The sequence below is a fragment of the Nicotiana sylvestris genome, chromosome 8, assembly GCF_000393655.2.
Source record: "Nicotiana sylvestris chromosome 8, ASM39365v2, whole genome shotgun sequence".
NCBI classification, from domain to species: domain Eukaryota; kingdom Viridiplantae; phylum Streptophyta; class Magnoliopsida; order Solanales; family Solanaceae; genus Nicotiana; species Nicotiana sylvestris.
This window is the reverse complement of record NC_091064.1, coordinates 146067588-146085723: the sequence shown is the minus strand read 5'-3', so window position 1 is coordinate 146085723 and position 18136 is coordinate 146067588. Positions and strand designations below refer to the sequence as shown.

The 18136-nt window shown below is 41.1% G+C and overlaps 1 protein-coding gene across 1 annotated transcript; it reads left to right on the top strand.

The window, feature by feature from the left end:
• The first annotated feature begins 1470 nt into the window (after positions 1-1470).
• On the top strand, positions 1471-2172 carry LOC104222564 (uncharacterized). The gene has a single exon (XM_009773805.2). It carries the CDS (start codon positions 1471-1473, stop codon positions 2170-2172), a length of 702 nt encoding a protein of 233 aa, XP_009772107.2.
• Positions 2173-18136: the final 15964 nt, after the last annotated feature.

The following is an 18136-nucleotide window of genomic DNA, read 5'->3' as shown; positions in this document are numbered from 1 at the left end:
TTACTTACCTCCACTCCCTTGTGCTTGTAAGGTTGCTTCTGAACTTGATATTTGATAGTTTTCCTTGTGGCATTCTCTTTTATTTCTGTAATACTCATACGGTACCTTTAACTACCCCAACTCCTATCTGAATATTTCTCAAGGATTATGATGTCATATATGCGAGACTGAATTCCCCATGTTGGGGTTCCCTACGTTTATCTTGCATTGATCTGTTGATTTGTCTTTTATCCTCTTGTCTAGCCATAATTGGGCTCTTCCTGAATCAACTACTAACTACTCATTGGCCTATTTATATCAATATTCCGAGTAATCTTTCTTGGGTTATTCCCTTTGTCTTAACTTACCTCTCGCACCAGCTCCTTATTTACCAGAACATCCCGGGCTGGAAGCCTTACTTCCTTTCCTTGACGTCATGCTTACATTTTGGAATTGCAGCATATCCGTAGGATTTGGATAAGTGCAATCTCATCCCTTTCTCATTTTTGTCGCATTCTTCCTTTACTCTTCCATAGTTACTAGAACCACTTAATTCTGATTTAATGCCACATCACTCCATATTCCCCCCTTTAGGGAAGTACTAAGATTTAGCACTACTATGATCTACCTGTAGATGTTTTACATCTTCATATATGGCATCTTCTCACATCATCATGATTCGTCTTCTTTGTGATTCGTTGCACCGGCTGGGCATCATCAGTGGTAGCGGTGACAACCTCCTATTTGTTTGGCTCCGTGGTATTTTGTGTGTATTTCAGGTTAGGGCCGGTGGCTTTAGGCGCCGAGCGAGACAGGCATGTGTAAATAGTGAAGAACAACCCGAGTGTCAGCAAGGAATGACAGGAATTGGACGTGAATGAGCTAGGTGGCCGCAACTCCGTCGGGTATACCAAGACAATTTCTAGGTTCTACTCACGGGAGTTGGTACCTCCCGTTTTCCTATTTCCCTCTATTGTGTTAGTTAAATTGTTATCGTGTTAGTTCTTATTAGTTTATTCACCGTATTAGTGTGCATGTACTGACATCTTGTCTTCTTCTAGTTTAGTCTGGTGTGTGTGATAGTGATTCCCCTTACCCCGCCAGAGTAGTGGTTGTGGTCTGGGATGGTCGAGTAAGTTCATGTCCTCGGGGGGAGCGGGGGGTGGGTTGGGAGATAGGGCGGGGGCTAGGGGTGGGTTGGAAGGCAAGGGAGGTAAAGGGAACAAGGGTGTTTATCGTTTGAGAATTGGGTCATGGAACGTAGGTACATTGATAGGTAAGTCTATAGAGTTGGCGAAGATCCTCCAGAAAAGGAGGGTCAATATAGCGTGTGTCCAGGAGACAAGGTGGGTAGGGTCGAGTGCGGGGGACGCGGATTGATATAAACTTTGGTACTCAGGAACTCAGAAGGGTAAGAATGGAGTAGGTATTTTGGTTGATAGGGAATTTAGAGAGTTTGTGGTTGAGGTTAGATGAGTGAATGATAGATTGATGGTTATTAAGTTGGTGGTTGGACAGTGCACCCTAAATGTCGTTAGCGCCTATGCGCCACATGCGGGCCTAGATGAGGAGGTTAAACGTTGTTTTTGGGAGGGGCTAGACGAGATTATACATCACGTACCGCCTGTTGAGAAGTTAGTCATAGGAGGGGACTTCAATGTTCATATTGGGTCGACCACAGGTAGGTATGACGAAGTACATGGAGGATTCAGTTTTGGGGAGAGGAACGGAGGAGGAACCTTGTTACTGTACTTCGCTAAGGCTTTTGGGTTGGTAATTGCAAACTCTAGCTTTCCGAAGAGGGAGAAGCATTTGGTTAATTTTCAAAATGCGGTGGCGAAGACTCAGATTGACTATCTCCTCCGCAGGAGGCGTGGCAGAGGGTTGTGCAAGGATTGCAAGGTAATTCCAGGTGAGATACTCGTGATGCGACATAGGCTCTTGGTGATGGACGTTGGTATTATGGTAAAGAGGAGGAAGATGTCGGCTCAAGGAAGACCGAGAATCAGGTGGGGAGCCTTAACTAAGGATAAAGCCCAAGAGTTAGAGGGGTGGTTATTGGCTATGAGAGCTTGGAAGAGCACTGCTGACGCGAGCACTATGTGGTCAACGGAAACAGACTGTATAAGGGAGGTTGCGAGAGAGGTGTTAGGGGTCTCGTTGGGCGTCTCTGGTAGGCACAAAGGAGACTAGTGGTGGAATGACGTGGTACAAGGTAAAGTGGAAGCGAAGAAGGAGGCGTTCCGGACGTTAGTTGGGAACATAGGTGAGGAAGAGAGGCGTGCGTGCATGGAGAGGTATAAGGTAGCTAGGAAGGAAGCGAAGCTGGCGGTCATGGAGGCTAAGACTGCGGCTTATGGTCGTATTTACGAGGAACTAGGGAAAAAAGGCGGGGAGAAGAAGTTATTTAGGCTTGCCAAGCTGAGGGAGAGGAAATATCGAGATTTAGACCAAGTGAGATGCATCAAGGACGACGATGGTAGAGTATTGATGGAAGATTCCCAGATTAAGAGGAGATGACAGACTTACTTTCAAAAACTTCTTAATGAAGTAGGGGATCAGGATATTGTGCTAGGTAAATTGGAGCATTCCGAGAGTCATAGTGACTCTGGGTACTGCAGGCGCATCAAGGTTGTTGATACCCAATTTTTTCCTATATATTTTTCAATATGCAAGTACCTTAAAAATAGCATATGTATGCATATATAAGAATGCCCAAATGTTTTATTATTTTTTCCTTAATTTAAAGGTTTTTAAATCAATTTATTTCCTTATTTTATCCATAAAAACCAGATAATTGTTTCCAAAATTATTATTTTTTGTAATTCATTTATTGGAATTTTATATTTATGTAAAAATATAGCCAATATGATTTTTGCATATTTTTACAAATTTATTTAGTATTTTTAAAGCTAAATTGCATATAATTGCAATATTAGACTCTTTTAGGATTTAATTGCGTCTAAATTTATAAAAAATTAAGTCCAGTATTTATAAATTGATAATTATATTTTATAAAATATTTTAGTACTTTTAATTTATTTCCAAAAATTAATTTGCTATTTTTTATAAAATAAATGAAAAATGGCTATTTAAAATCTAGCCAAATTTTATTTCAATTATAGCCTAAAGTTGAGCCCAAATCAAGACCCAATTCCCCAACCTAATTGCAACTCATACCCGACCCCCTAACTCAATTCACACGACACAAACCGTATCCCCACCTAACCACTTTAATCCCAGCCGTTGATAATTTAGATCAACGGCCACCGGCCGCCCTTTCCTAATTAAACCCAAATGACCCCCCAAACCTATTTCATTTCTCACATACCGCCACCCTTGAATCCCTCTTCTCTCTCAAATCTCTCTGAAACTCCTACAAACCCTAGCCGCCGCCATCAATCTACACCCTAATCCACCTTAATACCTACCTAATCCATGGCCTTCCGTGGTCATTTGAGACCTATACCAGCCTTCCATGGCTTCTATGTGTTTAGTTCTATGGTTTCACGACCAGACTTTGAAGGAGTTTGGTCCAGTCCTTGCTCCCTTTCTCCGACCATCCACGACCTTTCCCGGCCATTCATGGCCTTTTAAGGCGGGTCATTGACATTTTCTGTTTAGATCGTTAACTTTCGAGATCTTTCTCGTTTCTTTTGGGTTTTTTGAAACCCTAATCTCTAAGATCTTTCGATTTCTTTCAGATCAGCCTTAGATCTGTGCTTACCATGAACTTTTAAGCATTTGTTTCTCAAAGGTTCTTCAACGTTGTTTTCAAAACGACTCTTCATTGTTCTGATTAGGGTTTTCCTTTAAGTTATTTCAAAAACTTTTTCTCTGATTCTCGATGTTATTTTATGACTTTACTATGTTCGAACTATTTATTACGCTTTCCTAGTACTTGAGTCAGCATGTTAAAACCCTATTCTTTTGGGTCTCAATCGAGTTCTGAAGCCATTTGTTAGATGTGTGCTTGTTTGTTTAAAATTCTTGCTTGACTTATCTGTTTACCATCTTTTGAACTCGATTGTTGTTGAAAACACTAGGTCATTGGGTTTGAAATTATTTGTTTGAATACCTGATTGAAAGTTCTTGTTTCAGACTCTCTTTTCTTTATGTGACTTACCTAATTTTCACTATCTTTCAACTTGACTATGGCTAAAACCCTAACTTTTCAAAAGGTTTCCTCACCTGCTATTGTGAGACCTTTGCATGTTTTTGATACTCTGTTTTCTTCACTATTGATTCAATATGACTTGACCCACTTGATTACCATGCTTCGAATGTTTGCTTTACTACTGAACCCTAGCTTATTTCTACCACTACTGCATGCTCGTGATTATCTCTTTTACCAATGTGCTTGTCCTCGCATGTCTGATGACCCTGTTCACTTTATTTATGTACTGAAGTGCAGAAACATGCTTCTTCTTTGATTGATCCCAATCTTGTGACTGATTTCAAAACTTTCTTTTATGAACTCTAAGTTCACTCTCCTGGTAAAGTTTAATTGATTCCTTTCCTTATTTTGCCTTACTAAATATTTTTCCAAAATAAGCATATTTATGTACGTAGACTTGATTACTTACTTAATACTTTTACTACTCCTTTTATGGAAATAATCAGTTTGTCTGTAAATTGATCTTCTTTCCTTATTTTGAATCTGTCATTACCCATTAAACAGTGATTCCTTAATTAAAGGGAGTCACTTGTGTAATTGATTCTAACTATTTATTGTTTCTATATTTGTATTAAAACTTTACTTAATACCTTACTTCTCACTCATTTTCAGAAGCTATAAATACCCCGCACCTTCTCTTTTTTCAAGCACACGAACCACTTGAGTTCAGAACACACACTTCACTCAAAGCTCTCTCTCTTTTCTCTGTTACTACTTGTGTTGCTGCCTTGTCTAGTCAGTTGAAAGCCAAGGCTAGGCTATGAAAATTTGCTTACTTTTCTTTCTGCATTTGCCTCTTTACTGGTATGTTCTAATTAATCTTCCAGCATCAACAACAACATGTTTCTTTACTATTTCCTTCACTCTGGTCTATTTCCTGCTTGTGTTTAATCCAGTTACATTACCAAACATGCTGTAATCTGCCCCTTCCTCTTCTGAATTAATGTATTTTTCTTATGTATGAACTCTGTCAGTCACTTATTATGACTTATGAATCCCAAACCCCCATATCCCCTATGTGTTTGTATTTTTTGGTTGGTTTGAGGGCATGTCAGCATTAGACATTGCTGTGCATGACCCAAACCTGACCCTCCCTGGTGTCATATGCTTCATATTCCCTCTATGTATTGTGTTCTCTGGCTAGTTTATGGGCATGCCAGCACCAGCTATTGTTGTGCATGTCCAAACCTGTCCCCTCTTAGGGTCATATGCTCCCTGCAATGTATTCCCAAACCCCTGACCCCTTTGTATAAAATGTTGATTCTATGTAGTGTTAGCTTTATTATTACTATTTTTAAAATACCCTTACACTTTACTATTCTCAACCCAGTGTTTGAACAAAATCTCTGCTCCTGTACTTCCACTATACTCTTAAACTTAGGTTCTGCCTCTCTTGTGTGAGCCTTGCTTTGGGACCCATGAGCTCCCTCTGAACTTGGTCACATAAGGGCTGGCCCTTCCACACTGCACTCATCTCTATCTGGCTATGCGGACTTGAGTGTAAGCACTGCCTGAGGCCCCTTGAGGCCCTTAAGGAATTTTGACACACTCAAGTTCGAGAAAGGCTTTGAAACAAATGTCATTTGAGGTGGTTTATTCCATAACTCAGAGAGGAAGTCAAAAATCAGGCTTCCTCTGGTTGTAACTTCTTCTTTTACACTTTTCTGATGTGATTCATTATTCAGTTTGTAATAATTTGTAATAAATATTGGGGTTGGCTAGTGAAAAGGGCTGGGTAATTGTGCATGCGTAAGGGTAGAGAATATGCCTATAAGACCCATTTTCTGCATGTTTAACTTTGCATTTAGAGAACCTGTCTATAGGACTTGTTTAAATTCAGCATGTTTAACTTTGCATTTAGAGAACATGTCTATAGGGCTTGTTTAAATTCAACATGTCTAATTCTGCATTTAGAGAATATGCCTATAGGACCTGTTTCTGCATGTTTAACTTTGCATTTAGAGAACCTGTCTATAGGGCTTGTTTAAATTTAGCATGTCTAATTCTGCATTTAGATAATATGCCTATAGGATTCGTTTTAAATTATGCATGTTTATTACCACACTTAGACACCATGCTTAGGACTTAAACGACCATAATCAGACATCACGTTCATAAGGTTTAAAATTAGTATTTTCCATAGAAATCATGTCTATAGGAATTAAATTTGCAATAATAGATATCTCGTCTATAAAATCTGAAACCAGTCTAGTTTAAAATTAGCCTAACTCGTATTGTTCTGAATTAGTTTTAAACAGCCTTACTCCTTTATTTAACACAGTTTAGAAAGCATGTCTATAGGATCTCAAATCGTTTGTTGTCGAATTGTTACTGCTTTTCCACATCCTAAATCAATAATAGATATCATGCTTATAGGATCTCACTCAAACACTTAGGCAAGCCTTAGGTGATAACGACAATAAAAACTGCATCCATCTTTGTTAATCAGTAACTGCTACAACCAGCAGGCATGCCTGATTCGGATTTCTTATATGAGTTATGTAATAAACTGGTCTGCCTCAACAATTTAAACTCCCATTTCCTGAGTACTTTAATTTCAGACCCTGACTATGTTTAAGTCATGCTATTTATATGCTTTTCTTGAGGAGGTATACACGAGCCTTTTAGTTGTTTACATGTTTCCCCCTAATGTGCAGTCCTATGTGTTCTTGTATGTTGCCTTAGATTTTTCACCTTTTGAAACCTAAAAGTCAGCCTAATATCCCTCCCCTTTAGGAATAGTAGTCCTAAGTTCCTCCGGGACTGATAGGAATTGGACGGGTAATAGCATGCAATAGTGGTCAAGACCAATCCGTGCTTTAATACCTCGACGGGGTGGGAAGGGTAGATATGGATATGATGACCGGTGCGCCAATAACACGTGTATCCTCTCTTTTTAGGAGTGTCATAATGGGTATCGCATTGATGTGATCCATATTATAAATAAACATCGGACCCCCCTCCCCTTTTCCTTTCCTTTTACATTCCCATGTATTTATAGAACTGTTACTTCTTTTCAAAATTCGCCTTTAGATAATTGTTCTTTCAAACTTTTAGGTGTTTAAACCTAAATCCCCTACTATTTGAGCCTATGATTGTCTATATGCTAATTGTACAAATTTATAAAAACTATCTGGCCGGGAACCACACTAGTGGATCCTGAGGGATGCCTAACACCTTCCCCTTAGGATAATTTCAAGCCCTTACCCTATCTCTAGTTATCCAAACAAACTTAGAAGTGAACCTTATAGGTGTCCTAATGCACCTTAAATTGTTAGATGGTGACTCTTCAAATGCAAACCCAGTTCCCAAAAAGAATGAGTTGTCCTATACCCAAAATGTCATAAACCCGATTTTCTGATGCAAAGAGGAAAAAAGGGGCGCGACAACATGGCGACTCTGCTAGGGATATTTAGGCTTTTACCACTTTAGATTGTTCTGCGCGACAGCATGGCGAATCTGCTGGGGATATTTAGGCTTTTACCACTTCAGATTGTTCTTGTAAATTTGTACCCTCCCTTATGTGCAATTACTTGTTTAAATTCCTTTAAGCATTTCATTTCTCTTCAAAGCAAAACTGACTTATCTTCTTCGTTTCTTTCCTTTATTACTGCTTTAAATTATAAAACAACTGTATTTATTGCTTTCTTAACGTGCAAATACATGCCAACATGCTTTTAATTATTGCATAATCATGCTCAACATCATACTCCACTCGTGCCAAACAAATACCATAGCAACGCTTATAATGAGTGGTTGCGCTCTTCCTATATCATTAACCCTCTAAATTCGGAAAGGCATATTTTGCGGTAAAACCAGTCGATCAGCGGTGCAGTCAACGGTTTCGTGCCTTCCCCCTTGAGTTGTCCGCTCAAGGGTACCAGTCTAAAACCCCATAAAAACCTTACTCTGTTCAAATTGTGCATGTCAAACCTAGCCGGGTCAGTTATGTTGTCCACATAATGATCCTTTAAGATAGCCTTGTCCAAATTCCACTAGGTTCCCTAAAACCCAAATGGACGCCATCATGTTCTGTGCATTTATTTGGAGAACTAAATGCTTCATGCTAATTGTTGGTATTAAATAGTTGAGTCTAGTGGGGGTAAGGGCCTAACCTTATTTTTCTTGCAGAAATATGAGGCACGAAGTCCCTAGATTCGGCATGGTCACCAACATCTACCCAAGACTGCTAAGCTGGTGGAAAGATCTTCACTCTAGTGATCAAACTCTTGTTCGAAAATATTTGGGAAATCTACCTTCCCTTCTGGAAATTCAACTCAATAACAAGATTATAGAAGCTGCCACACTGTTTTGAGATTGTGAAAGGGTTGTGTTCCGCTTTGGGGACATTGAAATGACACCATTGCTAGAGGAAATAGGAGGATTGGCTGGTCTAGTATGGGAAATTCCGGGTCTGCTGATGCCTGAGAACCATAAAGGCAGGGGTTTCCTCAAAATGACGGGCTTAAAGAAGAATCCAGAATTGACATGTCTGAAGGAGTCCTACATCCCTTTTGACTATTTGTATGAAAGGTATGGTCACAACAAATCCTACTGTACCTACCCTAACGAGTTTGCCATCACATCGTTGGGGCACATCCATCGAAGGGTCTGCGTATTCATGTTTTGTTTCCTGGGGCTGATCGTGTTTCTGATCATGAAAGCAAGAATCCATACCAGGCTGGCTATGGTAACTAAAACCCTAATGGAAAGGATCAGTGGGCAGCCATTCAGCATCGTGCCATGATCATTGCCGACATATATCGAGCCTTGGAGAAGTGTCAATGAGGAGCAAAATACTTTGAAGGCTGCAATTTATTACTTCAACTCTGGCTCATGGAACATCTCCAAAGGGGTAAATACCGACAAGAGATTCAGCGAAGGGACTGAGATGATCATATCACTTTCCATCATCCAAAGCGAATGAATTACGTCACCGATATGTTCGCTCAGCCTGAGTATGCCAAGGATGGTTGGAGCTATTTGATAATCTGACTGAAGAACAAGTTCAATGGATGTTCGAGTGGTTTCCAACCGAGGAGTTCATCGCCCGATCTAGAGATGCACTTTTCCTGATATTGATTGGTCTGAGAGGAACCTATCCTTACGTCCCTCTCCGAGTTATGAGACAAGCTGGTAGGAAGCAGGTTATACCCAGGGTCGACAAGATGAGTCATTTTCGGGCTGACTTCCAGAATGATGACAACCCTTACAAGTGCCAAGCTCAGCATATGTGGCACTGGAAGATCATAATGGGGAGAGATACCATTGAGCCAGATAGGTATCATGCTGGTTGCGCTCCTTTCTACTCAGGTTGATTGGAAGACAATCATGATGGTCTGGGCCAACCAGGGTTTGCTCGAGGTCACATGATCATAGATGAAAGGGCCCACAGTTCAAATACAACAAACTACGCAAAAGAATCCGGGAATATGAAAGCGAACACCGCAAGATACAAGAGTCCAACCAGAAATTAATTGAGGAAGCTGTCAGTACCAACAAGCGACTGGGATACTTGGAGCGAGGCATAGTGGAGTTGGAGAGAAAGTTTCTCAAGAGGGTCGAAGACAGCCAAAATGCTGAAGGAATCGAAGGCGTACATCTAGCCAGGGACTACCTATTGCTGGGACTTCGTGAGTTGGGAAAGCTGTTTGACGGAGCAAAGGATGCCGAATTTGGGGAAGGTCCTTCTAAGACCAAATAAATTGGAGTTTTTCTTTTTTCTCTATAAAATGTAAAAAGGCCAATGGCCATTAGTGATTTTCATTTCCTGTTTATTTACTGTCAATTTGGGATTCGTCTATCTTTATCAATAAAATGAGGTATTTAGCATCCTAAGTTCTCCAAATCAATTTGTTGCTAGGCCTACCTCGGGAACAAAGAGGTCCCCCAAATTAGGACACGATTTACATTCCCACACTATGTGTTTAAATATTGCAATACTTCCTATAATCCTCACTAACTTGGTTACCTTTTGTTTTTATTTTTGTTTATGTTATTCCCCTCCCCAAAGGTTAGTTCGTGCACTCTGGCAACATCATCCTATTCCATGAGATCCAGGGGCCCTCCACCCACTCCTCCTCTTAGTCCTGTCAAAAACAAGAACAAATGCCAGATGGAAGATTTGAACAACGTCAGAAAAGAGAATTCAACTGAACGGATAGAGGCCACTAATGGCCATAGTACTCATGTTCCTAAGAAAAATGTATCGCAACTTGAACAAAAGTTGTTGAAATTCCAAGAAGAGCTCGATCAGGTTCGGAATCTGGCGAGCTTGTCATTTTCCCTCAACACCCCGGATATCACTTTTCCTAACACTCAAAACCCTACCCCACCTCAAAACATCCCAAAGCAACAGAATCATCCCGCTCCTCACCATCATATTATTCCACCAAAGACTCAATGCAACACTTGCCACACCCCAAACAATACTCCAATACTCATCCCAAAACCCCAAAACTCCACAAATGACCACTTTTACACCCACACTAACACCCCATCTATGTGGAGACCATGCCATACTCCACCCAACCTATCTCAAGCACACTCGAGTTTGATGAAAAAGACATACTCATCAGGAATCTGGCTGAGGAACTTAAGAAGTTGACTAGCTGGATTCAAGGCGTTGAAGGAAGCAAGGGAATTGATGGGCTGAATTATGAAGATCTTTGCATACAACCCGATGTTGAACTACCCGAGGGGTACAAACCTCCAAAGTTTGAAATGTTTGATGGTACAGGGGATCCAAGGGTCCATTTGAGAACATACTGTGACAAGATGGTTGGAGTAGGGAAAGACGAGAGAATCCGCATGAAGCTATTCATGAGGAGTCTGAAAGGAGATGCATTGTCCTGGCACATTAGCCAAGATCCAAAGAAGTGATCGATCTAGGTAAGCATGGCGTCCGACTTTATGGACAAGTTCAGGTTCAACACAGAAAATACACCGGATGTGTTCTATATTTAGAATCTGAAGAAGAAGCCTACAAAAACGTTTCGCGAGTATGCCACTCGCTGGAGGTCTGAAGCTGCTAAGGTCAGACCTGCCTTAGAGGAGGAACATATGAACAAATTCTTTGTTCGGGCCCAGGACCCGCAATACTATGAACGACTAATGATGATTGAAAGCCACAAATTTTCTAACATTATCAAACTGGGTGAAAGAATTGAAGAGGCTATCAAAAGCGGTATGGTTACAAACTTTGAGGCCTTGCAAGCTACAAATAAGGTTTTACAGTTCGGTGGTGTGTCCAAGAAAAGGGACGTAGGAGCCGTGATGGTTGCACAAAGGACCAAATCTCCTATCAAATACCAAACTTACCCAACACCTCCACTCACATATCATCCTACTCCGAACTACCGAGCACCCTCACTCTCCTATCAAGCTCCACCACCCACTTATTAATCACCTCCACCTCCCACGTATCAACCTACTTCACCCAAATAATCCAAACCCGCTCATGTCTACCAAACCTATAATACTCAACCATACCACTATTAATCACCCCTTGTACGCTAAAACTTCCCTAGACCTTGGCCAAATTTTAATCGCAGACCTCCAAAATAATATACAGCCATTTCCGAGCCCATTGACCAACTGTATGAAAGACTCAAAGCTGCTGGTTACGTCACCCCCATCCCTACTGCAACCCCTGAGAACCCTTCTCAGTGGGTTAACCCAAACAAATCTTGTGCATACCACTCCAACATGAAAGGGTACACCATCGATGAATGTCGTTCTTTGAAAAATAAGATCCAGACTTTAATTGATAACAATATTACTGTGGCAAAGGAATCCACTCCAAATATCTGCAATAACCCTATGCCAAACCATAAGGGTGGAGGCATTCACATGATTGAAATAGAGGATGATTGGGATCCCGAAGGATCAATCGGGTTGATCGCAGAAGGCGATGACCCAAAGAAGCCAATAGTTACTCTTAATCCAATCATAGTCCAGATTCAGCCATCTGGGGACGCTGAAGTAAATATGTCTGTGCCACTTGAATTTGAAGCGACATCGTCTACAAAGACACCAGCACCAATTGAGGTCGAATTCGTGTCTCCGACAAATGCACCCACACCATTTGATGTTGTAGTCTTGCCACCCAAGGCACATGCTCCGTTCAGAGTAAGGATAGCCATGCCGATCCCAGTGGTGATGTCAAGAAGGGCTATACCCTAGGACTATACAGTCGAGGCAAGAAGGAAAGGCAAGGTTAGGTTCGAAGAGACTGTTGCCGCATAGGGTATGACGAGAACTTGTAGAGTTTATACCCCGGAACATCTAGATGAGTCAAGCAAACAAGCCTTAAACTAGCCACCCATCATTGAGACAAGTCCAGACAATCTTTGAAGAAAGATACATGCCAAGGAATACTCGGTCATCGACCAGTTAAACAAAACACAAGCACAAATCTCCATTCTTGCTTTGCTACAAAATTCCGAAGCACACAAGAACGCTCTGCTGAAGGTGCTGAGTGAAACATATGTACCAAGCAACATCACTGGCGAGGAAATGGCTAACATGGTAGGACAAGTGTTGGAGATCCACAAGATCACTTTTCATGAGGACGAGCTGCCACCTGAGGGGCTGGGGCACAACAAGTCACTGCACACCACCGTGCTATATGAGGACTATTTTATCACCAGAATCCTGATCGATGGAGGGTCCAGCCTCAACATCTGTCCGCTGGTAACACTCAAGAAGTTGGGTAAAGGACTACACGAGATAAAGGACGGAGCTATCAATGTGAAAGCTTTCGATGGTTCTCAAAGGTCCACCATTGGTGAGATTAGTCTATGCTTGCAAATGGGGCCAACATGGTTCGATATTGATTTCCAGGTGATAGACGTGCCAGCTTCTTACAACCTGTTGTTGGGACGACCATGGATCCATGCCACTGGGGTCGTAGCATTAACACTGCATTAGGCAGTAAAAATTGAATGAAATCATCAAGAGGTGATCATTCACGGTGACGGTAGCAACCCTATATACAATCGCCAGGCCATTCCGTCAATCGAAGGAAGAAGGAAGCTAGGTGGGGAAACTTACCACCACATTGAACGGGTAAATGCTGTTGACAAAGACAATGGTGGGATAATAAAATTGAGAGTATACTGAATTGGAGTGGGTACAAACCTGGCAAAGGGCTCGGCAAGAATCTCCAAGGAATCGCTAAGCCTATAAAGCTCAAGAAACATGGCACTACTTTCGGTCTGGGATATGAGTACACCTTGGAAGAATTGAACAACTGGTCACCACAGTGGCGCGGTCCTTACTATCCACTGGAGAAGACTTTCCAATCCGACATTGTTTATGGGTCAGACAAAGAAGAAGAACTTGCAGCGGTGAAGAATTTGTTCCTAGGAGACAATGATATGGACTGTTGTGTTGTTCTCAAGGAGTAGGGAGAGGAAGGCCCTTCCATACAGGCTGTAAGTAGAGGGGAACGCCTCTATAACTGGACCATCAGGACAACCAAAGCCCGATGAGCCTCGGGGTAGCAATGCTAAAACAAGCATCATGCATTGTTTTTATTTACTAAATGATTTTCTTCTCGCATTTTTAATCCCCACAAAAAGATCTTCAATATTCAAAACAATTATGCAATTTATCAAAGCATTTTGACTTTTCTTATGAATCAAAACTCATTATTAGTTTTCTCTCATTACTTTACTTATACAACATTACTATTACTTATCTAGATGAACCAATGACTGTGACATGCAATGAGACAACGGAACAAACAGACATTGATTCAGAAGAGGATGACATACCAGATGAGATCGTCAAAGAAGTTGAGAACTTTGAGAACAGACCTAAGTCCAACCTGGACGAGACGTAAATTGTTAACCTGGGAGATGTAGAAAATGTCAAGGAAACACGAATCAATGTTCACTTATCACCATTAGAAAAGAAGGAATACACAAAATTTCTAAGGGAGTATGAGGACATATTCGCCTGGTCGTATGATGACATGACTAGTCTAAGTACGTCTATTATGGCTCACAAACTGCCAACCGATCCAACATGTCCACTGGTAAAGCAAAAGCTTAGAAAGTTCAAGCCTGATATGAGTTTGAAAATCAAGGAAGAAGTCACTAAGCAAGTCAAAGCTAACGTTCTCAGGGTAGTAGAATACCCGACATGGTTAGCCAACATCGTACCGGTACCAAAGAAAGACAGGAAGGTCCGAGTCTGTGTTGACTATCGGGATCTCAACCGAGCCAGTCCGAAAGATGACTTCTCTTTGCCGAACATACACATCCTGATTGACAATTGCACCAAGCATGAACTGGAGTCATTTGTAGATTGTTTCATTTGTTATCATCAGATCTGGATGGATGAAGATGATGTTGAGAAAATGGCTTTCATTACGCTGTGGGGAATGTACTGTTACAAGATGATGTTGTTCGGCCTGAAGAATGCAGGGGCCACCTACATGAGGGCCATGACTACCATTTTTCATGATATGATACACAAGGAGATTGAGGTATATGTAGATGATATCATCATCAAGTCCAAGAAGGCCACTGATCATATGGAAGTTTTGAGGAAGTTCTTCAATAGATTGCGAAGGTACAACCTGAAACTAAATACCGCGGAGTGCGCATTTGGGGTTCCAGCTGGAAAATTGCTTGGGTTTATTGTGAGTCGCCGAGGAATAGAACTGGATCCATCAAATGTCAAAGCCATCCAAAAACTACCACCACCAAAGAACAAGAAGGATGTGATGAGTTTCTTGGGAAGACTTAACTACATTAGCTGGTTCATAGCATAACCCACAGTTATCTGTGAGCCAATCTTTAAGATATTGAAGAAGGACACCTCCATTAAATGGCCCGATGACTGCCAAAAAGCCTTCGACAGAATCAAGGAGTGCTTGTCAACACCACCGGTCTTAGTCCCGCCTGAGCCAGGTAGACCCTTATTACTCTACCTTGCAGTATTAGATGGAGATTTCGGTTGCATTCTGGGGCAGTATGATAAAACGGGGAGGAAGGAGCAGGCCATCCATTACCTCAGTAAGAAGTTTACCCCATACGCGACCCGATATTCTCTGTTAGAGCGCACTTGTTGTGCTTTGACTTGGGTAGCTCAGAAGCTAAGACATTACTTCTGTGCCTATACCACATATCTCATATCAAGAATGGATCCGTTGAAGTACATATTTCAGAAGCCCAGGCCCACTGGCAAGCTATCAAAGTGGAAAATCCTGTTGAGTGAGTTCGACATAGTGTACATAACTTAGAAAGCGGTCAAGGGACAAGCATTAACATACCACCTTGCCGAGAATCCCGTGGATGGAGAATACGAACCCCTGAAAACGTATTTTCCTAACGAAGAGGTATCCTTCATAGGAGAAGACATTGCAGAATCCTATGACGGTTGGAGAATGTTTTTCGATGGAGCAGCAAACTTCAAAGGAGTTGGCATAGGAGCCCTCATACTTGCAGAAATGGACGGAGAAGTCTGGCCAAAATCGATTAATTTAGATGCAGTCAAGCGTTACTATGTGTAATTTTCATGGTTCCCCTATATGATGTAATTTGAACTATGCCTGACCTGATTCCCGTTTAAGAGGGGATATGTAGGCAACCCTATGGGTTTGGTCACAATTCAATAAAATTTTCATTTCCACTGTAATTGGAAACTGGGGCAGAATTTTGAGGAGGACCCTCAAAATTCCGAAGTAATTTCAGCCGATCGTCGCAAGCAACAACTAGAAGCATCAACCCATTAAACTGGGGCAGAATTTTGTGGGGGCCCCTCAAAATTCTGTAGCAAGAGAGGTTGCAATGTCCCGAACCACGCCACAGTCATCGGTTCATCTAAAAAAATTATTATATCATATTTTTACAAAATCATGCATATTACTGAAATTTCTTTGTTTAGCAACGCTACCCCAATAATACATACAGTATCACTAGATCAGAGCCGAGCAGGTCAAGCAAAGCCAGCGGTGATGCGAACTAACACCCCTTTACAGAACTCACGATTTTTCTTTGGATGCAGGCACTTGGATTGGGAAATCATCAAATATACTATACACTCGCGAGATAAACATTGTTCGGGAATACAACTCTCAGAACCGTTGCACTTACCAACATTTGCTATCCACACACACCAGTGACATTCCATGTGTCACAACGTCTCCAGCGGTCACAATATCGCAATCTGCTATCAGCTAAGAAAGCTCTATCACCATTTGCCATTTTATTTTTTTGCATAAGGCTACCATTCTGCCTTCCGAGACTAAACACTGTCTCCACCTGTATTTCTTAATTGCATAAAGCTACCATTCTACCTTTCGAGACTAAATGTTGTCTCCATCTGCATTTCTGCATTGCAGAAGGCTACTATTCTGCCTTTCGAGACTAAACACTGTCTCCATCTGCATTTCTGCATTGCATAAGGCTACCATTTTGCCTTCTGAGACTAAACGTTGTCTCCGTCTACATTTTTGCGATGCATAAGGCTACTAGTCTACCTTTCGAGGTTAAGATCTACCTCCATCTGCATTTGGATGGCTGAAAGATCGCCTCATACTGCATCTACATGGCTGAAAGAACGCCTCATACTGCATCTCCATGGCTGAAAGATCGCCACATACTGCATCCACATGGCTGAAAGATTGCCTTATACGGTATCTGCATGGCTGAAAGATCTCCTCATACTGCATCTACAGTGCTGAAAGAGCACCTCATACTGCATTGCATGGCTGAAAGATCTCCACATATTGCATCTCATGGGCTGAAAGATCGCCAAATTATCCAATGGCGTCATCGTTCGGAGGTACCATTTTCATAGCCCGAGAACACCATGTTATGGCCCGTGGATCCCCTTTTAATCTTTTGCATTTCATTATTCAAAGGCATCATGGTTCGGAGGCACCATCCTCATAGCCTGAGAGCATCATTTCATGGCCTGCAAATCCTTTATTGTACGCTTCATGGCCTAGGACGTCATCCTAATCGTCCAAAGACAACATTCATGGTCCCACGAGAATTTGCATCATGTTTAAATTCATGCACAGTATACACTTGTATTGTTTCTAATTGCAGGTACACCGGCGAGCAACAACCATCCCGGCAGGGGCAAGCATGCTCCAGGGATATGGAGGCAGCTCAAAAGCTAGGGCGCGGCCTCACTCCTTTGAACCGTTTCGTTCGGTCACAAATTGGTCATCGTATCTTTACCCGACAACTCTTTCATCCTTCTCGGGTAAGAGGGGCAGCTGTTGATACCCAATTTTTCTCTATATATTTTTTAATATGAAAATACTTTCAAAATAGCATATGTATGCATATATAAGTATACCCAAAATGTTATTATTTTTTCCTTAATTTTAAAGTTTTTTTAAATCAATTTATTTCCCTAGTTTATCAATAAAAACCAAATAATTGTTTCCAAAATTATTATGTTTTGTAATTCTTTTATTGGACTTTTATATTTATGTTAAAATATATCCAAGATAATTTTTTCATATTTTTACAAATTTATTTAGTATTTTTAAAGCAAAATTGCATATAATTGCAATATTAGCCTATTTTAGGATTTAATTGCGTTTACATTTATAAAACATTAAGTCCAGTATTTTTAAATTAATAATTATATGTTATAAAATATTTTAGTACTTTCATTTTATTTCCAGAAATTAATTTGCAATTTTTTATAAAATAAATGGGAAAAAATGGCTATATAAAATCTAGCCAGATTTTATTTCAATTATAACCTAAAATTGAGCCCAAATCAAGACCCAATTCCTTAACCCAATTGCAATTCAAACCCGACCCCCTAACCCAATTCACACGACCCAACCCGGATCCCCACCTAACCCCTTTAATCCCAACCGTTGATCATTTAGATCAACGGCCACCGGTCGCCCTTTCCTAATTAAACCCAAAAGACCCCCCAAACCTAATTCATTTCTCACCTACCACTGCCCTTGAATCCCTCTTCTCTCTCAACTCTCTC